The 26,460-nt window shown below is 39.6% G+C and overlaps 1 protein-coding gene across 1 annotated transcript in view; it reads left to right on the top strand.

The window, feature by feature from the left end:
* The window catches only part of MYO3B (myosin IIIB), a 700,839-nt gene that overhangs the window by 73,395 nt on the left and 600,984 nt on the right, over positions 1-26,460 (top strand). Inside the window, exon 7 of the mRNA XM_056793985.1 lies at positions 21,216-21,361. Within this exon, the coding sequence (XP_056649963.1) occupies positions 21,216-21,361 (146 nt within the window). The remainder of the gene's footprint in view (positions 1-21,215; positions 21,362-26,460) is intronic.

The raw sequence follows: 26,460 nt of genomic DNA on the forward strand, positions 1-26,460 counted from the left end.
CTCTATCTGCTGAGCTACCTAGCTACCGCACAATCCATCATGTATTAGGAACATTTTATGAGAGGTGTGACATGGTGGATAGAGAGCCAGAAAGCCTGCACATTCTTACTCTATGACCTTAGGCAAGTAATTTAGCCTGTAAATGCTCTAGACAATTCTCTTAGTTGTAGGGAAGCGATCAATTTGCCATAGTAGAGGCAGTTTCTTACTAAGGTCTTTCTTTAAATCTGTGAAATTCCAGGTGCAATTTCTATCTGATACTGTAAGCCAGCTTCTGGTGATAGTAGGAACTGATGATAAAAAAAACAAAAAACAACAACAACTAGCAAAAGAAACAGTTCTTGTCTCTCAAGAGTTTGTATCCTATTTAGGGAAGGGGAAGGTTAGGGTGGAAAGAGACAGCATGTGGCAATAAGAAAATACCTAATGCAAATAATTTGGAAGGGGGGAAACAGGTGAGTAGATCATTGACAAGGAAAACAGGGGAATGGATCAAGGAAGGTCTCCATAAGTATCTGTGCCATAAAGTAAGTGGTGTTGTTATTGGTGAAGATTGGGGAATTTATGCTCCCTCCTTCTAATTCTATAACACCAAAAGGGAGCTAAGTTGATGACTTCGGGAAGGTTAAAGAAATTCAAGCATCTACCAGAGATTTTGTTTCCTAAAATTTCCAGTGTCACTCAATGTTCTTGAACAAAGATGCTTTGCTTTTCCCTCATTCATTCCTGTGTTCTTTTAGGCTCTCAAGGGCATCAAGCCATTTTATTTTGAGAGAGTCTTCCTGCCCTAGGAACAAATCATCTTGTGCTCTGGGAAATTGTGCTTGGTTCCTGAGGGTCTGAAGTATAAAATGGGCTCCCAAGGGGTTCCAGCCACAAGATGGGTTCCAGGCAAGTGCTCCACACTGCGCCATCACTGAATATTATTTGCGCTTTTTACCTCAGGTCCAGCCTTCTATCCCAAGCTGGAGCCCTGGCAAAGCTGAGTCATATGTCAGATGTCAGATGTCAGGAGGGAGGTGGGGATCTGGATCCAGGAGGTGGGAGTGACACATCATTAGCTCCTTCTGAGGGTGCTAAATATAGTAGCCCATCTGGAATGCATGGAGGAGTGTGCTCCGGGGTGAGGCTTTGGGTCCCAGTAGAGGAGAGAGGAGCCTATTCAATCTGAGGATCTGCCTCCCATTTGCTCCATGCTGAGAGAGGAGATGTAAGCTAATTGCTAGTGTGAGGATTTGAGGTTTCCCTGTTATTCTTCATGTAGTCCTCCTCCACCTTTCCTCCAAACATAGGAATCATCAAGAGATTCTTCAAGATCTCTACTGAAATATGTTAAGCTAGATGTAGGATATTTCATGGATGTAGGGAACTCTTGGCAAGGAAACTCCCTCTAGCAATGGAAATCTGCCCCTGCTCTGCAATTTATGGTGCTGGTGTTTCCTGAGATATGAAGTCTTGACCAGATGTCAAAGTCAAGATTGAATCCAGATCTTCCAGACTTCACATGAGCTCTCTGTCCTCAATACAATGATATATACTAACATTAAAAGAGGGGAAAAGGGATCAAGGCAATGCTGAATTGGCATAGTACCTTGCAAGGACTGCTGTGACCTTATTCCTTCTTTACTATCTCTAGTACTATTAATCCCAAATGGAATGATGTCTTTATTATCATTGAGTAACAGAATCTCAGAATTGGAAGGAACCGCATAGAGCATCCAGCCTGACTCATATCTGAATGAGAATCCACTAATGGTTATCCAGCCTTGGCCTGAATGCCTCCAGTGAAGAGGAATGCCACTACTTTCTGATGTATCTTAGTTTATATCACTAATTGTTACATCAAGTCTAAATCCAACTCTGTTATTCTGTAACTTTTCTTAAAATTTTGCTCTCCTGGCTCACGCGATAAGTCTAACTCTTCTTTCATTTCATAGCTCTTCCACTACTTTGGAGAGAGTGTGACTCTCAAAGACATTCTTTCTCTAGGCTGAATATCCTTCATTTTTTTCAACTGCACCATATGGTATGATCTGAAAGCCCATCACCATCCCAAGTGCCCTCCTCTAGACATTTTCTAGCTCATTATTGACCTTTCTTAAATGTGGTGTCCAGTATAGAACACCATATTCCAAAGGTGTTCTGATAAATAGGACAGTAGAGCAGCACCATCACCTCCCTAATTCTCTAACTATGACTCTTAATTCAGGTTAGGCTAGAACTACATAGCATTTGGTGGTGAGACGGTGTTGCTGCCTCATACTGTTGACTGACATAGATCTTGCAAATCTTTAAAAAAAGAACCCAGATTTCATTTCAGATGAGCTGCTGCCCACAACTTGCCTATCTTGTATTTGTGAACTTGCTATCTTGAGCCCAGATTTAAGACTTTGCATTTATCCCTTTAAAATTTCATCTTATTACCCTAAGTCCAATTCTAACTTATCAGGATCTTTATGAATCTTGACTCAATCATCTATCATTTTGGGTATTCTTACCAGCTTTATGCCATCAGCAAATTTGATAAACATGACATTTGTACATTTATTATATAATTTATTGTTGAATTATTGATTAAAATATGAAGTAACACATGGCCACCCCTCTGACCCTCAGGGCACTCCATTAGAGACTTCTTTTAACTTGATGTTGAACTACTTTTTTGGTTCAGCCATTTAATTCACTTACCCATATTATGTTTATAAACTACATTTCTCCATCTTTTCCACATGAATAATCCAAGAGCCTATCAGATGTTTTGTTCAAATCTAAGCATAGCAAAAGATCATAGATCTAGAGCTAGAAAAGACCTCAGAGCTATTTATTTTACAGATGAGACAAGACACGTTAAGTGACTTTCTACTAGATCTAGTATTCTACAGGGGGAACTCAAGTAATGCACCACACCAAATCTATTCTCTTGAAAAAATCACTTACTTGTTCAGTTGTAATACCTGCCAGTTTTTTGGTATTCAAGGATATAATTCACTTGGGCCTGAAGATTTGAACATATCAAGGATGACTAGGTATTCTTTTGCTATGTCTCAATCTTCAGGATCAAATCATTATCAGTCATTCATCTATTCTTTTTTGACCAAAGACCATTTTCTTTGATAGAGGAAAGCAGCAAAATTAATGCTGAATAGGTTTGCCTTCTCTTTTATTAGTTAGCAATGTCCCATTCACTCCAAGAGAAGTCCTAGACCTTATTTGAAACTCTTTCCTAAATATAGTTAGAAATAGTTTTTTTTTGTTATCTTTTATTATCAGCTTCAGATGGTACTTCTGACATCAATTTTATAGGGCTGTGTCCTGCTTTTGAATTCATCCTATCTGTCCTTACTTCTAGTTTATATGTAGTTCTTGTTCTTCTTGTTCTTGCTTTTCTTCTTCCTTTTCTACTTCTTCATCTTCCTCTTCCTCTTTTCTTCTTTCTTCTTCCTCTTCCTCCTCTTCTTTCTTTTTCTTCTTCCTCCTCTTCTTTCTTCTTCCTCTTCCTCTTCTTCTTCTCCTTCTGCTTCTCATTCTGCTTCTCCTCCTTCTGCTTTTTCTCCTCCTCCTTTCTATTATTTTCTCTTAGAATCAAAACTAGTATCAGTTTCGAGGCAGAAGAATAGTAAGGGTCAAGGTACTTTTCTGCCTTGGAATTGATACTTAGTGTTGATTCTAAGACAGAAGGTAGGAGTTTTTTTTTTTTTTTTAAAGAAGAAGATCAGGGAAGAGCACTTGAACCCAGTGCTTGATTCATAGTAAGCACTTAGAAGTCTTTGCACTCATTCATTCATTCATTCATTTACTTTATTATTTTTTAAACCCTTACCTTACATCTTAGAATCAATACTGTGTATTGGTTCTGGTGTGGAAGAGAGGTAAGGGCTAGACAATGAGGGTTAAATGACTTGCCTAGGGTCACACAGCTAGGAAATGTCTGAGGGCATATTTGAACCCAGGACTTCTGGTCTCCAGCCTGGCCTTCTATGCACTGAGCTATTTCACCAACTCCTTCGCTCTTCTACTTAAATGTCATTACCTTTTTCTCATATACTACACTGAACAGTGAGGTGATAGAGTTCACACATTCCATTATTCTAAGAAATGAAAATAGGTCATTGTAGAAACATTTGGATATCTGTTTCGTTTCACATCTGTTTGCTTTCAAAAAAGGGTTACTTGGCCAAGGTCAGTCTTTGTCAATCTTAGGGAGGATCCTTTGCCAAGATCTATTTCATTTCCTCCTCAATTATTTTTTACTGTGTTTTTATTTTTGACATAATACAATTGTGTATCCTCCTTTTTCATATGTTTTAAAAGTGAGTCCATGCTCTAAACAAATATATGCTTAGAAGGGAGATCAAGTGTCTAGCATCTTTTGGCCTCTTTACTATGGCAACAGTTTTATAATTTAGAAATTACTACAAGAATATTCATAGCTGCTCTCTTTGTGGTGGCAAAAAAAAAAGGAAAATGAGGGGATGCCCATCAATTGGGGAATGGCTGAACAAATTGTGGTATATGTTGGTGATGGAATACTATTGTGCTCAAAGGAATAATAAAGTGGAGGAAATCCATGAGAACTGGAACAACCTCCAGGAAGTGATGCAGAGCGAGAGGAGCAGAACCAGGAGAACATTGTACACAGAGACTGATACACTGTGGTACAATCAAACGTAATGGACTTCTCCATTAGTGGCAATGCAATGACCCTGAACAACCAGAAGGGATCTACAAGAAAGAACACTATCCACATTCAGAGGGAAAACTGTGGGAGTAAAAGCACCAAAGAAAAACAACTGCTTGATTACATGGGTCAAGGGGAATATGATTGGGGATGTAGACTCTAAATGAACATTCTAGTGCAAACATCAACAGCATGGAAATAGGTTCTGATCAAGGACACATGTAATACCCAGTGGAATTGCACATTGGCTATGGGAAGGGTAGGGGGGTGGGAGGGAGGAATAGAATACGTTTTTTGTAACCAAGGAATAATGTTTGAAATTGACCAAATAAAAAATTACTATGATTCCTGCTCAGAATATAGCAAAATGAAATTTTTAGAGAGCCCTACTCTCCATCTTTTCTGCATCATATAGGATGTCCAGGGAGGTGTCACAGGGAGATATCATTGATTTTAATCCTAGTTCTGAAATTCAATTTTTACAAAATTTATTTATTTGATATTTGGCAATTCATGTTCTTTCTGCCCCCCAACTCCCAAGATGACAGGTAATGTGAAATAGGTTGGACATGTGTTTTTATACAATATATATTCCTATGTTCACCATGTTGTAAAAAAAGACATCACATTAGGAAAAAAAAATTCATAGAGGAAGTAAAATGAAATGTTGTATCCTTCTATCTGCATTCAGATTCCATCAGCTCTTTCTATATCAATGGACAGCCTTTTTCATCATGAGTCCCTTAGAGTTGTCCTGGATCTCGGCATTGCTGATAATAGTTAAAACATTCATGCTCGATTACTGTGCTTTATTATTATTACTGTGTACAGTGTTCTCCTGGTTCTGCTCACTTCACTTTGCATCACTTCGTATAAATCTTTCCAGGTATTTTTTTGGATCCTCTTGTTTGTCATTTGTTATGGAATAATTGTATTCCACTGTGATCATATACCACAACCATTCAGTCATTCCCTAACTGGTGGACACCTCTCAGTTTCCATTTCTTTGACACCACTAAAAAAAGCTGCTATACATTTTTTTTGTATAAGTAGGTTCTTTTTCCATATCTTTATCTCCTTTGGATACAGACCAGCTAGTGGTATTGGTGGGTCAAGGGGATGTCTGCATAGTTTTATGACTCTCTCTGCAATTAATTGTAGCATGATCTTAGGCAGTTATTTTACCTTGGCTTAAAGGGATACCGTGTGTGGCTTGTGCTTGAACAAAGAACTGTTGGCATTCAGAAATCAGTGATGGCGCTGGAACTCAGCAAGCATTTAAAACACACACAGCATGGTGGCATCATACTAACACAAAGCAGGGCTCACTTTGGTAGGTATGCTTTATCCCTAGGCTAGTGAAGTGCTGGAGTGAGCCATACCTACCCAAAGTGAGCCTGGCCTGCTTTGTGTTAAGCCGGAATTGTGTAACTATGTTGTGTATGTTTTTAATTTGAATTTTGTTTTGTTTGAGGAAAAAGAAGTAAGCTGCATGTTATAATCCTGGGAAAAGGCTTATAGCCTTCACATTTTAATTTGTTTCTCTTTCTGGCTTTCATAAGAACAATGCATTTTTAATTACTTCAGATACTTTCTCACTGTACAAAGCCTTTCCTTCATTTTGGTTCCATGAAATGATTGAAAAATGTATAAATTCCAATCCCTCCAACTCTGCCTAGCTTGGGCCGTTTGCTTTCCTTCAACTTCTTCCCCCTCCTCGTTAGCCCTCTCACAAAGGAACTATGACTTCCTACTTGAAAGACATCACAGTTCTTCCCTGGGAAAACCTTCCTTTGCTAATAGAGAATATTCTTTGTAAAACATTGAGCTGCTGGAATCCACAAAAATCTAAACACATCTTTGTACCTGGCATTGGGGTGTTTCCAGTTGCTGTCTGATTGTGAAGAAACTCTTTTCTGGAAATTTATACTATTTCTCTCAATAATAGTTTTGTGAATTCTGTTGTATGAATTCTCTAAAGAGCGTTATGAATTAGAATTTCTTCTCAATCATTGGGCTTCTCTGATTTATCAGTCTATCACCTGCATTTTAGGCCTTGAGGTCAGCCAAGGACTAAGGGCTTTACAAAGCTTTTCAGCTTTTATTTAGCTGAATTTGGCTCTTTAGAAGAACAGCATTTTGCCAGTGTACTTGAGCAAAATTTCCATCTCGACCTCAGGCTGGAATTTGTGATTGCACAATTGACTTTAGGAAGGTGAGAAATCAGAAAGTGAGCACACCAACCTATTTGGTTTTGACTATAACTGAAAAGAGTTTTACAATCTGAACATCTCAAAAAAACAAACTGTTCAGGGGTTTGGGGGACAGGAAAGACATTAAATATCCATTGCCTTTTCTAAAAAATAAAGTTGTTTTTCATTGCCACACATAATATATTCTTCTAGGGTAGATGATGCTATTTTAATAGTCCTTGTAAAAATTATAAGGTACTTTATTACTTTGACAGAATTTTTTAAAAAATTTATGAAGAAAATAAAATTCACTTCAGCATTCTTCACTCGTTAGGTTAGGTAGAAGCTTTAATTATCATTCTGAGGCAATCTAGGTTCCCTTGAATGCCAGGGTTCAGATGTTGGCAAGTCTTATCAGTCCTTTCCTTTTAGCTCTACACAGATGGTATTTACTGATTGTGAAAGTCCTTGGGATGAGGGAACTTGGTTTTTATAGAGCTGCATAGGGTGGAAATTTCAACAGTCCCAAGGGTTTGCCTTATCTTTTACTTCTAAGAAGTAGTATGCAGGGGAAGGGTCTAAAGGAGGGGCTATTTGAGCTCCCTCATCTCTGTACTTCCCTCAAGGAAGGGTCCAAGCTCATCCTCCTTGGATTTATTGGACATCCTCAAAAATCTATTGCTTGTGGAAAGCCTAGTGCTTTAGGCCATGGAACCACAGCCTAGGCACCACAATCCAACTAGTGGTAGAACCAGTAATTGTAACAAATAACAACAATAACAACATTAAGAGTGATAACAGACATTATATGGCACTTTAAAGTTTGCTAAGTATTTTACCTGTTATATTACCCGATCTTCACAACAATCCTGTGAAGACTACTTCTTTTATTTTACTACTACCACTGTTCTCATTTTACGATTTTACTTTTACCTTGCTGCCACTGTTCTTGTTTTACTGTTTTACTTTTATCTTACTCCTCCTCCTCTCATTTTACTATTTTGCTTTTACCTTACTACTACTGCTCCCATTTTTATTTTACTTTTATCTTACTGCCACTGTTCTCTTTTACTGTTTTACTTTTATCTTACTACCACTGCTCTCATTTTACTCTTTTACTTTTATTTTTCTACCCCTGCTCTTATTTTGCTATTTTATTTTTATTTTACTACTACTGCTATTATTTTCCATTTTACAGATAAGGACATTGAGTCAGAGAGGGATCTGGTAACTTGTTTGGGGTCCCCAAAGTAAATGCCCAAGTTAAGATTTGAACTCAGGCTTTCCTGAGTCTAAGTCCAGGGCTCTAGTTGCCTTTCTGAGAGAAATTATTTGTTCTAGGCATAGTTTCAACATTATATTCCTCAGAATTTGAATATTGTGGTTACTGTTGGATTTTTAGATCTAGGGATGGAAATGACCTTGGAAGTTGCATTGACAGTTTCATAAATGAGAAAACTTGATGTCCAAAGAAATAGATTTGCCTTAGGTCACTCAGGTAGTAAGCAGCTGGCAGGATTTGAACCCAAGCTAGGGCTTCTATATATGCCACCTAAATCAGAGCAGACCTGGTGTAAGGAACTCCTGGTATGGAAACTCCCTTTGTCAGTGCTCTGCCTTTCTAGTCTTAGGGGATTGCCTGGGCCACTGAGAGGATAAGTGCCCAGGGCCATACAACCTCATATGTGTCAGAGGCAGAACTTTAAACTCATGAAACCTCAAGGCTGGCTCTCTAACCACTGTACGATGCTGATACTTCACTTACTACAAAATAAATAACTAGATCCCCTGGAGAAAGTTATTTCCTCTCTTAAGAAAAGGTGCATTTCTAAGAATATAATACTACAAAGTATCCTTCATTTTTACACCTCTGCATATACACATAGTTTTGTGCTTTAGGCTTTTTCCAATTTTGGATACTCCTGTCCCAACTGCATCATTCAGTCAGTCAACAAGGCTTTATTTAGTACATACTATGCGTTAGGCACTGTGCCATAGCTGGTGGCAACTTATTCTAATTGCATATAAAGTTGGCAGGAGGGAATGGCACTTGGCACAGTCTGTGGCACATAGTAGGCTCTTAAAAAAGAAACCCCCTTTTTTTTGTCTTATTGGCAACTCTAAGACAAAAGGACAAGCAAGGGCTAGGCAAACAGTTTTAAGTGACTTGCCCAGGGTCACACAGTGGCCTCCAGTCACATGGATTTAACCCCAGGCCTGGCACCGATACACTATGCCACCTAGATACTGCACATAGTAGGTAAGTTTTTAATGAATATTTATTGACTGACCAAATAAGTGGTATCAATTGTGCAGGCCTTATAAACCCAAACTTGTCACAGACACTCTCCACATTTAAGAGTTGTTTGTTTAATCAGCATTTTCCGTGGGTCAGGAGAGAGGCTCAATTTGGAGGTGAAGATGGCAAGGCTCAGAGAAGCTAGATAACTCACAAAAAATCACCCAGCAAATGAGTGGAAAAGTCTAAATTAAACCTTACAGCTCAGGGAATTTCTTTATCAAGCAGAGTCCCTGGTGTCTCCTCAATAGAAGAGCTGCTGACAGCTGGTTTTTCCCTGTCATTGCACTGAACGGGCGGCGTGACTCCTTCAGCCAAGGAAAACGTAGGCAGTTGGTAATAACAACAACAGAAATCTATTGAAGATCTGAATAAGTACCAAATCTCTTAAAGCAAGAGAAGGCAGAGGAATGCAGGGAGGGGAAAACGCTGACTGATTCTGTGTCCAGCCATTGTCCTTTCCAGCAAACCCATCCTGGGGAGAGGTGGATGTGGCCCATTAAGGGGTGAGGATAGTGGAAGACTCGCTAGGTACTTGGGTACCAAAAGCCACACCACTCCTAGGGGAAGGGGAACTGGAGGGCATCTGAACAGGCTTTCTCCTTGTCTCTGGATTCTGAGTCAAATGCATGAAGGCACAATGTTTTCAACTGGAAATTAGCTGGATTGAAGTGTAAAGGAGGTCTTCTTTCTCTCTTGATGCATGATGAGTGAGTGCCTCAGTTACCTCTAGGAGGAAAAGGCTCTCTGGGTTTAGGTGGCACAGGCCTTGCCTCATCTAGGCTATAGAGCCAAGATTTGGTTGATTATTAGACTTAGGAAAAAAAGAACTAGGTTTCTGGTAGTTTCCAAAGGCATTTGTCTACTGATTGTTTATTAGTTGTTGTTCAATTGTTCTTCAATTGTATCTGACTCTTCATAACCCCTTTTGAGGTTTTCTTGTCAAAGACACCTAAGTGGTTTGCCATTTCCTTATCCAGTTCATTTTACAGATGAGGACACTGAGGCCAACAGAGTAAAGTGACTTGCCCAGGATCACACAGTTAATAAGTGTCTGAGGCCAGATTTGAACTCAAGGAATCAGAGTCTTCTTGACTTCAGACCTGGTGCTCTATCCACAGTGCCAGTTAACTGCTTTGATTATTTAAGTGCCTACTATTTGCAATGTGTTGTGCTATAATACCAACCCTGTCCTTAAGGAGCTGGCACTCTAGTAGGGGGAGATGAAACATATACTTTGAAAATTAAAAATTCATAAAAGAAATGTGATAACCACTCTCCCCTGCCCCCCACTAGCCTGAGGAACCTTACTTTCACATAGGATTCCTCCCTTACATTGAGACCATTGAGTCCTGAAGGAGAATGACTTCTATAAGAAAAATGGATTCTATTTGAACTTTCTTGCTTACCCTTACCCCAGCATATCGGAGAAGATTTTTAACAAGGTTCATGGCTTCTCCTATGCTCTCCCTAAAAAGGATGAATGGGGTACTTTTTAGAAAGGGAATCGCTGTATGAAGTAGAAAATATTAGGCATAAGAGTAGTTATTTCTTTTTATCATAAAAGAAATGCTTACAACATGAAAGACTCCTAAGCACACACTAACAAATACTTTAAAGGGGAAACAATAATCTACCACTTATGCTATGCTAGGAGATAAAGATTCTTTGGAGGCTTGTGGGGGTACTAAACCCCACAGATGATATTCCATGTTCCCCTTGGATCTTGACTGTCAGAATTCTCAAACATACAAAGTTCCAGTCCTCTGGCCATCTAGGAATGGCTTGGGCTTTCTTACTCCTTTCATCTGTCATCCTCTTGGTCGAGGTCATCTTTGCCTTGCGGGAAGCACCTGTCACTGGGAAAGCAGCCCTGATTCAAGGTCTCTGGATTTCTTGAATTCCTGAGGCTGGAAATATCAGTCTCTGGAGACTACTGTTCAGTCATGCTCTGGAAAAGAAGCTCAAAGAAGAAGAGGCATCCGGGAAGATGAGATCCCCTCTCAGCATCACCTAGGCAAGCACACTTTGACCACCATTACCATATGCCAGTTTGGGATTACAATGACTGGTGGGGAGGAAGGGGGAGGGAGAGAAATCACCTCTTTCCCCTTCCTGGAGCTCCACAAAACACCTGGCTGAATGTAATCCTAAAGAATAGCCCACTGAAAGACAGAGACAGAGAGAGATAGAGGAAGGCAGAGCTTTGGGGTACGTCTTCATCCCTCCTGAGGGAACAGCTCCTCCTGGCATTTTTTTTCTCCAATTATCTTCAACATAGTCTCTAGTAATGGGACTTTTGAGCACCAATAGGAACCAATAGATTATGAATGTCCTTTAGCAAGAGGCCAGAGGACATGCTCATCTCCATGCATACTCTAGGGGATGCAGCCCCACCCTGCCTTGCTCCTCTGCTATAAAGTGCTATCAAATCAGTTTTATCCCTTTGTTTGGGGAAATGGGTCTGGGATCTTGGGTAAAATAGCCTTACTTTTATGATTCTTCCCAAAGTAGTTCTTGACTTTCAGATGAGAAAAGCCACTGATTTGTCTTCAGGTCAGCAATCTGGATCTGGTTGTCACTAACATCAAGAAAGGCAACAAGGTCTAATGGAATAAGCACTGGATTTGGGAGTTGGGAAGACCTTTCTGGGTTCAAATGCTAGAGCTAATCCTAGCTGTATGCTTAGATCACTAATCTCTTTGAGACTCATTTTGCTCCCTTATAAATTGGGGAGAACAGGGCCACATCTCACAGTACTGCAAGGATTAAGTGAGTCCATGTAAATTACTTTGCAAGCTTTAAGTGTGATATAAATGATGCCTATTATTAGTAGTTCTTGCTCTATTCCCGAAGTTCATTTTCCTTAAAGGAGTTATTAACTCAGCTCAGTCTGGCATCTCCTTCCCAGATGTTCAGGTATTTTGTGGATTACTGAGGAGGGGAAGCGTATCTCCTCATTTCCCTCCCACCTCCTCCATCAACCTGCATGATATAGTGAAAATGGACGCAGACCTGGACGTCTGGAAACCTAGATTCTAGGCCTTGATTTGCCGTGTGATATAAGATAAATGACCTCACCTCTCTGGGCTTTAGTTTCTCATTTATGAAGGGAGTGAGTGGGACTAAATGATCTCTGAGTTTCTTTTAGTATACTGAAAATAAGCATTTGTTCCTAGTTCCATAATGCAGTAAGCAAAGACTTCTTGTTGCAAAAGGATTTTGCAAAATAATTGGCAGGGAGCATGTGACACAGAATTACATGAGAGCCTGGATCAAGATTCTAAGGGGGTTGTGTGATCCCAACTGCAACCAGACTTCTGGGGGAAGCTTTGGGAGTTAGCTGAGCTTTCCAGTTTTATACAAGATTTCTGGCCCTTTTTGAGATACCAGCTTGAGAGGAGAAAAATTGTTTGAACTGGCTGCTTGCAGCTAGAAGGAAGACCAAAGAAGAACTTCTCTACTGGACCTATTTCTACAATAGCAAATCCATACCTATGTATAAAACCTTTTTTTCATTTGATATAATTAATAGTCATAGAATGTTAGACATGGAAAGAACCTTTGCACTCATAGCAGTTAGTTTGTGTGACTTATATGGCTTTTATCTTATGCCACCTTCTGGTTTTATTATTTGTGTGTATATTTTAGCTCCTCTACTATTCCATTGGGTGGCCCAGTGGATAGAGTGGCAACTCTGGAGTCAGGAAGACCTGACTTTAAATTCGACCTCAAATTCTTCCTAGCTATGTGATCTTGGGCAAGTCACTTAACCCCTTTGCCCTCAGATTCCTCATCTGAAGGCAAATCTTTTCATCTGCACCATCCTCTTGGTGGAGGTTATCTTCCCCTTGAGGAGAATCATTGTAGGAAGCACCTGCCACTGGGAGAGCAGCCCTGATTTAAGATTTCTGGGTTTCTTGAAATCATGAGGCTGGAAATATCAATCAGTAAACCACTTCAATATCTTTGCCAAGAAAACTCCAAACGGGTTTGCAAAGAATCCAACATGATTGAAACAACTGACCTCCACCACCACCAGTACTATTTCTAGGTATCTTGGGAGCATAAATTCTATCTATTATTAGGATTGCGAGTTTAGAATTAGAGCTGAAAGGGGCTTATGAGGTTAGCTAGTCCCACTCCCTCATTTTATAAATTAGAAAACTAAGAGATAAGTGACTTGCCTGAATTCATGTGGTAATAAGCAGGAAAGGTACAATTTGAACCAATACAAACCCATCCAAATAGAAACTCATGATTCTTTCCACCATTTCACACTTTTATACCCAGCATCTAACAAAGTATATTGCACACAGCAGGTGCAAAATAAATATTGGTCAATAGGTGGATGATGAAAACTTGCCATTTGTTTTCATGCATGTCCACCTCACCACATGAGTTCTAAGTGCAATAAGGCATCAGATTATTCTGTGTATTCTTTTGGTAGGTCACGCTTAGAGAATGAAGGAACAAAGGCCCACCAGATGTCTCCTAATGTCATTGCCAATGTGTCGATTTTACTTCACTTGTAGCCAGAGAAAGCTGAGCTAAGGAAAATTATTATTATTTTTTTCTTCCTAAAGGAATTATTTCTAGCTTCTCAGGTTAGACTGATAGAGAATTTGACTGAGAAAAGGGGTGACCTTCAGGGGAAATGCATTCTTTTACTATGCTTCTTAAAATTTTTTCACCTATAAGAGCCACATAAATAGGAGGTTGGTTTTGGAAACTATCCTTAGAGGAGAGCAAAAAATGGCAGACTTATTGTTTAGGAAGGTTGTTTTTCTAAGGAAAGGTAATATAGTGGAGGAAATATTGGAGTTAGAGTAGATCTTGCCTCTGAAACCAGTAGTTTGACCTTGAAGAAGGACCTTACTCTCTCTGAACAGTTCTATCATCTATAAAATGGAGATAATGCTATCTGCCATCTCGACCCCACAAGGCTGTTTTGATGAGCAAGGTAAATGAACTCTGTGAAGGCAACATCCCTTTTACCAAAGAATTTAGAGCAGCTTGGATAAAGCTTTCTGGATGGCAGGCAAATCTTGAGTTTGTTTGGATCCACTGACTAAAGAGAGATTATGCTTTCAAGAAACCATGTCACCTTCCCCTTATCCTAGCAGAGAAGTCTCAGGAGAGAAGAAATGTGCTTAGGTTGGGGGGTGGAGTGGAGTCTTGTCTAGAGACAATGAGCCAGTTCTAGTTGAATGAATGAATGAAAAAAAGCATTTGTTATACATTTTATTATGACTAAACACTGGGAATACAAACACAAAAAGAGATATTCCTTACCCTCAGGGTGCATACATTCTAATAAGGGTAGACAACACACATGGTTGGTTGTTGTCCTTTGTACTTGGAGAGGATCAAAATTACATCTCTGTGTTGGGATCAATGGACAATTATGGCTGATCAGACCAATATAAAATTAGAGGGCTCTACCACAGGTCCAACACAAATAGCCTGGTGGAACATTTGGAATAGAGACATCTCTAAATTTGCAGATCTTGTGTTTCTTTTGAGCTACTGCAATTCTGATTTGCTCATAGAGCACAATGCTTCTTTGATGGAGGCATGCCATGCTTGACATTCCTGTGCCAGTGTCTCCGATGTCTCACAATTGATACTAAAGTTCTTCATGGAGATCTCTGAACACACATAGTGATGGTCAAGAAAGAATGTTTTAGTTTGGGATAATATCCATAAAGATAGCTAGGGGTTAAGAAGCAAAGTCCTAGAGTAGGAGTTAGAACTAAGTAGCTTGGCTCCTTCCAAGCATGAACCTCAGAGGTCTGGTTTGCAGGGTAATGTGTCAGTGGGATTGTAGAAATTGGTTAGTCAGACCTTGGTGTCTTGCTTATTATAGGAGTTCAAGACATAGCTGGCAAATTTGATTAGACATCAGTCTAGAATATTTGTTGTTCAGGGTCATATATGAATCAATAAGTGTTTATTGAATGTCTGCCATATAACAGGCACTGTACAAGGACAAAAAATAGTCCCTGCTCTCAAGAGGCTTACTTTCTTTTGGTGGAGAAAACAAGTGTGTGTGTGTGTGTGTGTGTGTGTGTGTGTGTGTGTGTGTGTGTGTGTAAGCACTAGGAGAGCTTGAAAAAGATTTCTTTTGTGGTTCGATGGGGGCAGATTCAGGATGTTCTGGAGCCAGCTCCTACCAGCTGGTAGCAATAGCCAATTGTTAAATTTTCAGAGTGAGTATTTACACATCGAAGCTAAGCAGACAAATCAGGGCTTAAATAATTGTCTTGTTTAATTGTCTAGACTTAAGAAAGAGTTGGAGTAAATGTTAATAATACAGACTGAACTTGAAAGTATGTCCTGGGTGCTTTCCTCCCCCAGAGAGCTGGTTGTTAAAATATTTAACAGCTCATGCCAGGGCAGATTGAAAAGTAATTAATTTTGTTCTTAGGAGTATGTTTTTGAAAACTATAAATAACTTCCAAATATGTCCCTAGTTAGAAGGAGATCCCGTCTCTTCCATAGGGAAGGACACTGCTTTCTCCAGTGTGGTTCCCAGAGCTGTCCAGCACTCTTCATGCTATGAGCAAAGAAAGGGTCATAAGGGAATGTGAGCAACAGGGTTAACTGAAGGTGTCTGTCTATAAGAAAAGATCATAATAGGAAAAAGAGTTGAGGAAGGCGATAAGAATAACAGCTGATTGTTTATACTTTGTAAAACTGTATATCACTTTACCCTCTCCCATCTTCACTTTGATAGTTACTTTGTTCTTTGTGGGAAAGTCCTAATATACATGTATGTAGTTATTATAACACTTTTGTGTTATCAAAAAACTAGAAACAAAGTAGATGCCCATCAATTGGGGAATGACTAAAAAATTATGATCTAGGGGCAGCTAGATAGCACAATGTACATAGTGCCAGGCCTGGAGTTGGGAGGACCTGTGTTCAACTCTAGTCTCAGAAACTTTCTCCCTGTATGACCCTGGGTAAGTTACTTAACCCCAAATGCCCAGCCCTTATCATGCTTCTGTGATACTTTCGATTCTAAGCAGGTAAGAATTTATAATAATTATGATGTATACATCTAATGGAATCTGGTTTTTCTATAAGAAATGATGAATGTGGTGAGTATAGAGAAGCATGGAAAGATTTATATGGACTGATATAAAGTGAAGTAAGCAGAACTAGGAAAAATAATATACACAAACCCCCTAGACTATAGAAGGAGACAACAATAAACAAGCTTAAATTAAATGATGTGAAATTATTCTCCCCAAACATGGTGTCAGAGAAGAGCTAGGGAATGGTATTCCTTCCCATCCCAGCTTCTTTGCAGAGGTGGGGAACCTTCCATATGAGCATTGCATATAATGTCTGACTTTTGGGATATACTGTTGTTTTTTAAAATTTGCCTAATTTTGGATTGTGGGGGAGTATATATTAAGAAATGCATGGTTATACTGTGAGCATCTTTTGGGCAGGGATTGTCTTTTGCCTCATTTTGTAGCCCCAGTACTTAGCATGGTGCCTGGCATATTATAGGTGCTTCGTGAATATTTCTTGACTATGATTCCAAAACCAAAGTGCCAGCAAAAAATTGTAAAGCATTATTCTTTGGGAGTTGGGGATGGAAATCTATATTTAGCCAAAAGGCTCTGTGGCTGAAGTCTTCACTAGATGAGGAACAAAATCTTATTTGAGAAGAAAGAAAAAAAGCTCCCAAATTGCCACATGGAGTTAAGATCACAGCTAGGGGAACAGTAAGGCTCTCAAAAGATAAGGTAGGATGTCCTAGTGACAAGGGAAAGTAACTTCTCATTCCATCTCACAGGTGGATGATTTCTTCCAGCTCTAGGTAAATCTATGTCTGCAAAGAATAATTAGGGGGCAGTGGGGTGGCTCAGTGGATTGAGAGCCAGGCCTAGAAATGGGATGTCTTGGGTTCAAATGTGACCTCAGACACCTTCTAGCTATGTTACCTAGGGCATCTCACTTAACTCTCATTGCCTAGCCTTTGCCATGCTTCTGTCTTAGAACCAAATATAGTATTGATTCTAAGAAGGTAAGGGTTATAAAAAAAAAAAAGGTGCAGGGGTATTGTTAAGACATAAAGAAGCAAGTCTCATGGATTCCAGAGCTAAACTGGAAGTTTCAGGAGACCTCCGTTCTCCTTCTGACTCTTCTTCTAAATAGGTATTTGACCTTGGACAAGAAAGTCTATCCCTTTAGGTTTCATTTTTCTCATCTGTCTAATGAGAGATAGTGACTAGGTGATGTTTAAGGCTTTTTAAAATATTAGTATTCTGTGAATCTCTGAACTCCACCTTAAAAAAATTATGATTTGAATCTGTATAAAATCGGAATATGGACTATAATTGGGCTTGCTAATCCACGCCCTCTCCATTTTCCATGAACAGCAACTCTGCTTTCCAAACATCTTTCTTGCCTGTATTGTAGCAAAAGACACGGGCCAGGGACCATGCTGTAACACCTTTCCTCACAAGCTCTGACCCAATCAGTCTGAGTCTCCTTTCAAAAGCTGGCAGGTCAACGGTATTAATTGTACAGTGCATGTCTTTCACTAGCAACAGGAGCAGAAAGGATCAGGGCTCCTTGGTTTTACCAGAACAGTGCTGTATGCCTCCAGCTACTATTTCCAGCATGTGCCAACATTTTCTTTTTGGCCTGGAAGAAGAATGCTTCATGCCAGATAGCCCCAGGTCCTCAAATAGATGGGGAAAATATTTCACTTCAAATAAAGGTACTAAAGTACCTCCCCCCCCCCATCCCCTTCCTTTGTCCAACATTTGATCTTTCTCAGGGCAGTCTTTGCATTTGTCTCAGGAAGCTTATGGGAACATAGCTTCCCTTTAAGATTTAGTGTTCTCTTAGTGATGACAGAGGCCTGAGAACAGACAAATTCAGTGTTATTTTGCCTCTGTATTCTAGCCCCTATCGCTGAAGGGGTAACAGAGGTGGCTGATATTGCTCAGGAGGGAAAAAGTGAAGGCAGACAATGTATAAGAAGAGTTGATATTTGAGGAAATTAAATATTTTATATTGGTTATGTCATGGGCCAAAGATCAGAAGCAATATGGTGCAGAGAAGAGCATGCAGGACTGGAAATCATGAAGACCTGGGTTCAAATCATCCTTTTGACACAATTATATGATTGTTGTTGGTTTTTAGCCATATCTAACTCTTCATGACCCTATGTGGAGTTTTCTTTGCAGAAATACTGGAGTGGTTTATCATTTCCTTCTCCAGCTCATTTTATAGATGAAGAAACTGAGTCAAACATGGTAAAGTGACTTATTCAGGGTCACATATCGAGTAAGTGTCTGAGGTCAGATTTGAATTCAGGAAGGTCTGGGGTTCTATGAACTATGGTGCCTCTTAGTGTCCATATTTGTGTGGTTCTCTAAGTCTTAGTTTCCTTTTCTCTAAAATGGGAATGGTAATCCCTGTAACATCTACCTCATAGAGTTACTGTGGGACTCAAATAAGATAATGTATGTAATAAAATGCTTTGAGAACTTTTAAAGCACTGCATAAATGTCAGCTATTTTTTTTTTTATCATGAGAAGCAATATGATATGGAGGAAGGAACACTGGAGGTGGAATGAGAAGATCTAGGTTTTAGTCTTGGCTATGCCCCTTATGAGGTAGATGACTTTGGATAAGTTGCTTCTACAAGCTTCAGTTTCCCCATTTGTAAAATGGCAGTAATTTTACTTGTCTTCCTTGTCTAGCACAGTTATAAAACACAAGAGAGAATACTATTGAAAGGGCCTTTAACTTGTACCAAAATATTCATAGCTGCACTCTTTGTGGTGGCAAAAAATTGGGAAATGAAGGAAATGTCCTTTGATTGGGGAATGGCTGAACAAATTGTGGATGGAATACTATTGTGCTCAAAGGAATAATAAAGTGGAGGAAATCCATGTGACCTGGAACGACCTCCAGGAAGTGATGCAGAGCGAAAGGAGCAGAACCAGGAGAACCTGAGACTGATACACTGTGGTAAATAGAATGTAATGGACTTCTCTACTAGCAGCAATGCCATGATCCAAGACAATTCTGAGAGAACTATGAGAAAGGAAACCATCCACATTCAGAGGAAGAATTGTGGGAATAGAAACAGAAGAAAAACAACTGCTTGATCACGTGTCAATGGGATATGACTAGGGATGTAGATTTTAAACAATCATGCTAGTACAAATATCAATATCAATAATATGGAAATAGTTCTTGCTCAAGGACACATGTAAAACCTGGTGGAATTGTACGTCAGTTATGCAGGGAGGTGGGGGTAGGGTAGGGAAAGAACAGAAATCTTGTAACCATGGAAAAATATTTTAAATTAATTAAATACAATCTTCAAAAACAAAACAAAAAAGAAATGGCCTTTAAACTATAAGCTTTAATTATTAATGTTAGAGTGGGAAACATAATAGAAATTAGCCATGTTAATCCTGCTTTAAAAACAAACAACCCTTTATTTTCCATCTTAAGACAGAAGGGCAAGGGCTAGGCAAACTTGACTTGCTCAGAGTCACACAGTTAGGAAGTGTCAGAGACCAGATTTGAACATAGGTCTTTCCTACTCCAGGCCTGGAACTCTACCCATTGTGCTACCTCACTGCCCCTCAGCTAGCTTTTGACAGTCGCAGAGAGGTGACTTGCTCAAGATCATAGAGCTTATGGGAGAGTTGACATTAGCTGTTGGCACTGGCTGATCCAGGGTTCTTATTGGGCAACTCAAACACACTTGGAGGCTCTGGGAAAGAGGACAATCTTCTTTTAGATAAATTCATTATTATTATTATTAGCAGTAGTAATAATATTTGGTCTAGATCTATAATTTCATTAATAGAGGAAATTCTACAATTTGGTGGGGTAAGAGTGTGGGAAATATATCTTTATATTCTTAGAGAATTGCCATAACACTGAGAATTTAAGTGACCAGACCCCAATAATACTAATATTAAAAATGCTGTTGTTAAATTGTTTTTCATTCATGTCAGACTCTCCCTTACTCCCATTTGGGGTTTTCTTGGAAGAGACACTGTAGTAGTTTGCCATTTCCTTTTCCAGCTCATTTTATAGATGAGGAAAGTGAGGAAAATAGGTTTAAGTGATTTGCCCAGGGTCACACAGCTGGTGTCTGAGGCTATTCCTGATTCCAAGTCCAGTGTTCTAATCACTAAATCAATGAACAATCCCATATAATATACAAATAATAACTAACATTTATACAGCATTTACTATGTGCCAGGCAGTGTGTCAAGCTTGCACTTTACAATGTTTGCCTCATTCAGTCCTCACAACGCTGGGAAGTAGTTGCTGTTATTAATTTCATTTTATAGATGAGGAAATTTAGGCAGAGGTTAAGTGTCTTGCACAAGGTCACATAGCTAGTAAGTATTGGAGGCTGAACTTGAACTCAAGTCACCCTGACTCCAGGTCCAGCCCTGTATCTGTTGCTCCATTCTATCTCTCTCTGTTTATGAGACAAATGTACAAACAAAGATATAATATTATTTATTTTTATTTATTTTAAAATAAAAAAAATTTGAACCCTTACCTTCCATCTGAAAATCAATACAGTGTATTGGTTCTAAGGCAGAGGAGCAGTAAGGGCTAGGCAATGGGGGTTAAGTGACTTGCCCAGGGTCACTCAGTTAGGAAGTATGTGAGGCCAAATTTGAACCCAGGATCTCCCGTCTTCAGTCCTGGGTCTCAATCCACTGAGCTACCCACTGCCCCCAGACATAATATTTTTTAAAAGCAACAACATGGATATTTTGGAACGACCATCAGGCAGCCAGGTGGTCCCATGTTTTCTTTCTTTTTGAAAGTTAAGGGATACACTGAGTGGTAGAAGTCAGTCATCTTTCAAAGAAAGGAGTCAGTTTCCCTTTCCTTTAGGAATTTGAAATCCATGAAGCTAGGGCAGCGGAGAGGAGGCTATGATTGACAGAAGACCTCTTGTGACATTGAAGGGGGCGTGGCCTCCCGCCCTGCGAAGGTTAATATCTCACGTCCTGCTTTTGTCTGATAGGTCATTGCTTGCGAACAGCAGTACGACTACTCTTATGATGCTCGCTGTGACGTCTGGTCCCTGGGGATCACGGCTATAGAACTGGGGGATGGAGACCCGCCCTTGTTTGACATGCATCCCGTGAAAACCCTCTTTAAGATTCCAAGGTACGGCGCTAGATGGCTCTCTTGATTCACTAGTTTGTTGTTGGGGGGGGGGGGAGTCTAGTTACGAGGATGATAAATATTTCATAAACAATTTGCCTCTGAATCCTAAGAAAGCTTCATTGGAAAAATTATTTTAAAACAACAATAAAAAAGAAGGAAAAAAAAACGAGAACCCACAAGGAATAAGACCACCTCGTTGAAACAATTACTTTCAGTCCTTTCTTGATTTTCTTGGATGTTGATTTTCTCTTCTCCCCAAAGAAGACTCTAGATAAGGTTCTGGATAAAAGCATTTATTGAATAACTTTTATTTTTTAATCATGTAGTCATGAATTTGAATATTATTCAATTTGAATGTTATTTCAGTATATTGGAGAAAAAGTATGGGACAGACAGACATGCAGAGAGAGCCAGAGATTAGAGAGAGACAGACAGACAGAGAGCCGTGTGTGAGTGATGGATTTAGCATTTTTTCCCAGGCAAGCAGCCCATCCGAAATGTTTTAGAGGGGCTTCTAACTCAGATCTGGGTTGGATTGGATGGCTTCAAGTGTAATATTCTGGGAGCCTGTGATAACCTTCAATGATGATAATAATGCTTACCTTATCTGACGGTTCAGTGAGGGAGCCATCCATGGAGAGGAGTCATCTGTGGAGTGTGTTTAAATAGAAATGTATTTTATACTGTCTATTTAATAGGTGGTTGTTCATGAGCCTGGTTATATGGCTAGCAGGATGTTTATTTTATTGTTTAGGTCTGGTTTTTCTTCTGAATTGGGTCTCTATCTGGGCAGCTCTAAGCATTTAAGTTACAGGAAAGGACTGGGAAGAGAACAATAAAAAGCTGCTATCCGAGGACCTTGTCCTAGGCTGGTTGCTGATTGACATATATTTATGTCTTCCACATTTCATTTACAAAGGAAGCCTGGGGGCTGGCTGATAGCAGTTTAAAGGCTTTAACAATACAAGTGTTTGACCTTTCCTTATCTGCACAATCACATAGTTATCACAGGCTTTCAAAATTTCCCTTGATTGCAATTTGCATTTCTGATTAGGTCTATTTATATGCAGATGAGGCTCTCTTGCCTTCTGCGTCATAATGTTATCTATGTTTTCTACTTCCACTCACCCCAGATGGGAACAGCCGCCCCTCTCCAGAAATGATTCCGGCCTAAGCCTCTTCTCCTTGGCTTTACCCAAGGGTAGGAAGGGTTATGTGGCAATGAAGGAGCAAGGGAAGCCTGGGGTTTGCTTAAAGAATGGTCCGTAGAGTATAGACTGGCAGGTAGGTGTCTCAGAAAGTACCAGATTCAAATTTGGCCTCAGACATTTCCTAGCTGTGTGAACTTGGGCAAGTCACTTAACCCCAATTCCCTAGCACTTACTACTCTTCCACTTTGGAGCCAATACTTAATATTGATTCCAAGATGGAAGGCAAAAGTTTAAAAACAAAAACAAGACTAGCCAGTCTTTAAAGCAAATAGGTACATGCCCTCTTTTATGAAGGTGAAGTTCAGAGATTTGGGTAAGGGGAGGAGATATCTGGACTGCTAGGTGGGGATCATTCAATTTACCTTTTTGGAAAAGATTACAGCCTAACTTTCTAGTATTCCCAGTGTTCTTTAGTAGAATATAAACTCTTTGAGGGAAGAGACTGTTTCCTTTTTGTCTTTATATTTCCAGCATCCAGCACAGTGCCTGACACACAGAACAGCTTAACAACAGCTTCTTAAATCAATGGATGGGAGTGCAGCCAGCTGGCTCAGTAGATAGGTAGCCAGGCCTAGAGATGGAAGGTCCTAAGTTAAAATGTGACCTCAGACACTTCCTACTGTGTGATCCTGGGCAAGTCACTTAACTCCCTTTGCCTAGGGAGTTAACCCTTACCATTCTTTTGCTTTAGAACAAGAACAAAGTACTGGTTCTAAGACAGAAGGTAAGGGTTTAAAAAAAATCAGTGGATGAATGAATGGTTCATGACTAATTCCACAGATATTTATGATACTCTTACAATGTGGAATGCATTCTCCCAGAAGCTGGATCCCATTACACACTCCCCAGGTCTAATAAATAATCCACAGATCCTCTCCTCATGGTGTTTACCATCTAGCAAGAGTGATAAGCTGACAATTCTTGTTTCTATTAGGTTTAAGTTTTTTCAAAGTAGGCTTCCTTAATTACTCTTTGATGTAGGTGGTATTATAAAGGTGACAAAATGTGTGTTGAAAGGCTGGTGGAGTCAGGAATGACCTATGTGGGAGTCCTTTTTCTGGTAAACACTACTTATATAACCATGGGAAAGATTTGACTTCTAAGTGGTCTAGGTATTGTTCTAAGACTTAAGTTACAGTAGCTAAGTGGTATAGTGGATGGAGTCATGATCTGAAGAGAGGAAGACTCAACTTTGTGAGTTCAAATCTGGCTCCAGACACTTACTAGCTGTTTGACCCTGGGCAAGTCACTTAATCCTGTTTGTCTTAGTTTCCTCATCTGTAAAATGAGCTGGAGAAAGAAATGACAACCTACTTCAGTATCTTTGCCAAGAAAACCTCAAATGGAGATAGGGAGGGTCTGAGATGATTGAAAAACAATTTAACAACAGCAAAAAATCAAAGAGCTGCACTGATAAAAGGCATTTTATTATAGAGAGACTTCTTATATCAGTGAAATCATCCATCTAGACCCTCCCAACCCCCAATGTACTTGGGGGCCTATGACATAAGTATAGATAGAAAGTAAGTCAAAGTGGCTAGTCTTGAGGTTAGGAAGAGTGGGATTCCAGACCTGCCTTTACACAAACTGACTGGCTATGGGACCATGAGAAAGCCACTTCACAGAAAATCTGGGGCTCTATAGGTGGAGGCAAACACAGATTTGGTTCACCCCACTCTCCTCATCTCAAAACAACAATAAAATACATAAGAGAAGTACAAAGTACATTTAATGAGATCAAATTATAGAATAATCCCTTCCATTTAGGGCAACTTGGTATATATGTGTCTCTCATGGTGTAGATGGCATCTCAGGCTTATCTCAAAGGGTGCCAGTTCCTACAGATGCTTGGTATAGAAGGTGAGGAAGGGTGATGTATTTCAAGTGTATATAACAGCGTAGATAAACTAAATGTTTATGGCTTCATCTAAGATAAGGTCATATTAAGCAGGGGCAGGGTGGGGGTTCTAAGTTTTTGTATATAGACTAGCTGCTAAAAAACTTCCTATTCCACTAATACACTGTTGGTAGAACTCTGAACTGATCCAGCCATTTTGGAGAGTAATTTGGAATTAAAACTCAGAGACCTAAGAGGCTGTCTAATCTAACCTGTGCCTGACCATGAATCCACAACATACCTAACAAGTACAAAAAACAAGCCTTTCCTTGAAGACTTCTAGACCAAAACTGATTGTTTTTACTAGAGATTTTCCCCTTACACTTAATAGATCATGAGTCCACTGATGTCTGAATGTATCATTCCTGGCATCACTGAACTCAGACAAACACCATTCCTATCTTATAGAAAGGAGTTCAGCCTAAATGCTTTGTCTCTGCCTGATGCTGCTATAATTCCTCAACAGATCTTATTACCTTATTGAGCTTTATTTTCCATAAGATTACACAGCTAGTCAATGACAGAATTGAGAATGGAAGCCACATTTAGTATAAGCTTTGATTTCTATTCAGTTCCAACAGATGCTGATAAGATCAATCATTCAACTGATAGATCAGTAATTATTGAGCACATGCAGTTTTGGGAGGTATAAGTAATTCTTAACCCTAGATGTTAACAAGTCCACTTTGAATTTGGGGAAACATAATAATAAGGTTCTTATAAATCATCTCTATTCACATATTATTGCTCACTGCAGAAGAAGTGCTTATAATCCCTAGCCAGGAAAGGCAAGATATTTAACAACAAACCAAAACATTCTGTTTGGGATTTCCTTTAGACAGTGATAGTGAACCTTTTAGAGATCAAGTGCCCAAACTTGCAATCCTCATGTTGTGAGTTGCCCCCTTACCCCAGACAGAGGAGGGAGGAAACCAAGTGGGCAGAGGGGTGGCCCCCCTCCAACATATGTGCCACAGTTCACCAACACAGTCTTAGAGGAGTTATCTACATTTCTTTTCCTTTTCCTTTCCTTTTTCCCTTACCTTCCATCTTGGAATCAATACTGTGTATTGGTTTTAAGGCAGAAGAGCAGTAAGGGCTAGGCAATGGGGGTTCACACAGCTAGAAAGTGTCTGAGGCCAGATTTGAACCTAGGACCTCCCGAGCCTCTAGACTTGGCTCTCAACCCAGTGAGCCACTGAACTGCTCCCTGCTTTTCTTAAAAACCACTGATGCAATCATTCTCATAAAATCACTGAACTAACAGAGCAGAAACTCACCCTAGATCAGGTTAGTCAATACCTAATGGGTCAGGCGGTGGAGACATTAGCTTAGTGGGGCCAACATATATTCTGTTTTCTAACTCAAGCAATTTGTTCTATTGTTTAGTCTCAGTACCCTCATGTTGCTCTCACTGATAGATTCAGCCCATTATTTGCCACTGGCCATGCTTGAGCTCAACTCTGAAGTCAGTGTCCCATTGTAGACCTTTCTCCTTGGCTATAGAATAATCCAGTAGATAAAATCAACATTTAGCTCTCTGTTACTTCCAAGTATGAGCAAAGCAGCCCTTCATTAGTTGGTTGTTCTTTTAGGTCTGTTTGCTTTAATATGTGTTATGATGTTGATTTTTATGGCCAAGATCTTCTTCAATTCCCTAGCATGACTTTTTAATCTAAAGTAGAAAGAGAGATTTGCCATGATGCTTGACCATCCCATTCTATGGCAAAATAAAGCACTGATTCCCTCCTAAGTATGTGCCATTAACTCCCAGTTATTTACATGAAGAGAGAAATCTAAATGGATAATCCTTGAACCATTTACACTTGGCATTAGAATATATATCCCAAGTTATTTGAACATGACCTTGTTTAATATTCTGTAAATAAGCTACAAATCAAATAAAGGAACTTGGCTGTAAAGACCTGATTTTCAAGGAGTTTCTGTTTGACATCTGCTGGTAATATATTCTGAGCTTGGAGTAGGCAGGT

Source organism: Monodelphis domestica, chromosome 4, assembly GCF_027887165.1.
Source record: "Monodelphis domestica isolate mMonDom1 chromosome 4, mMonDom1.pri, whole genome shotgun sequence".
NCBI classification, from domain to species: domain Eukaryota; kingdom Metazoa; phylum Chordata; class Mammalia; order Didelphimorphia; family Didelphidae; genus Monodelphis; species Monodelphis domestica.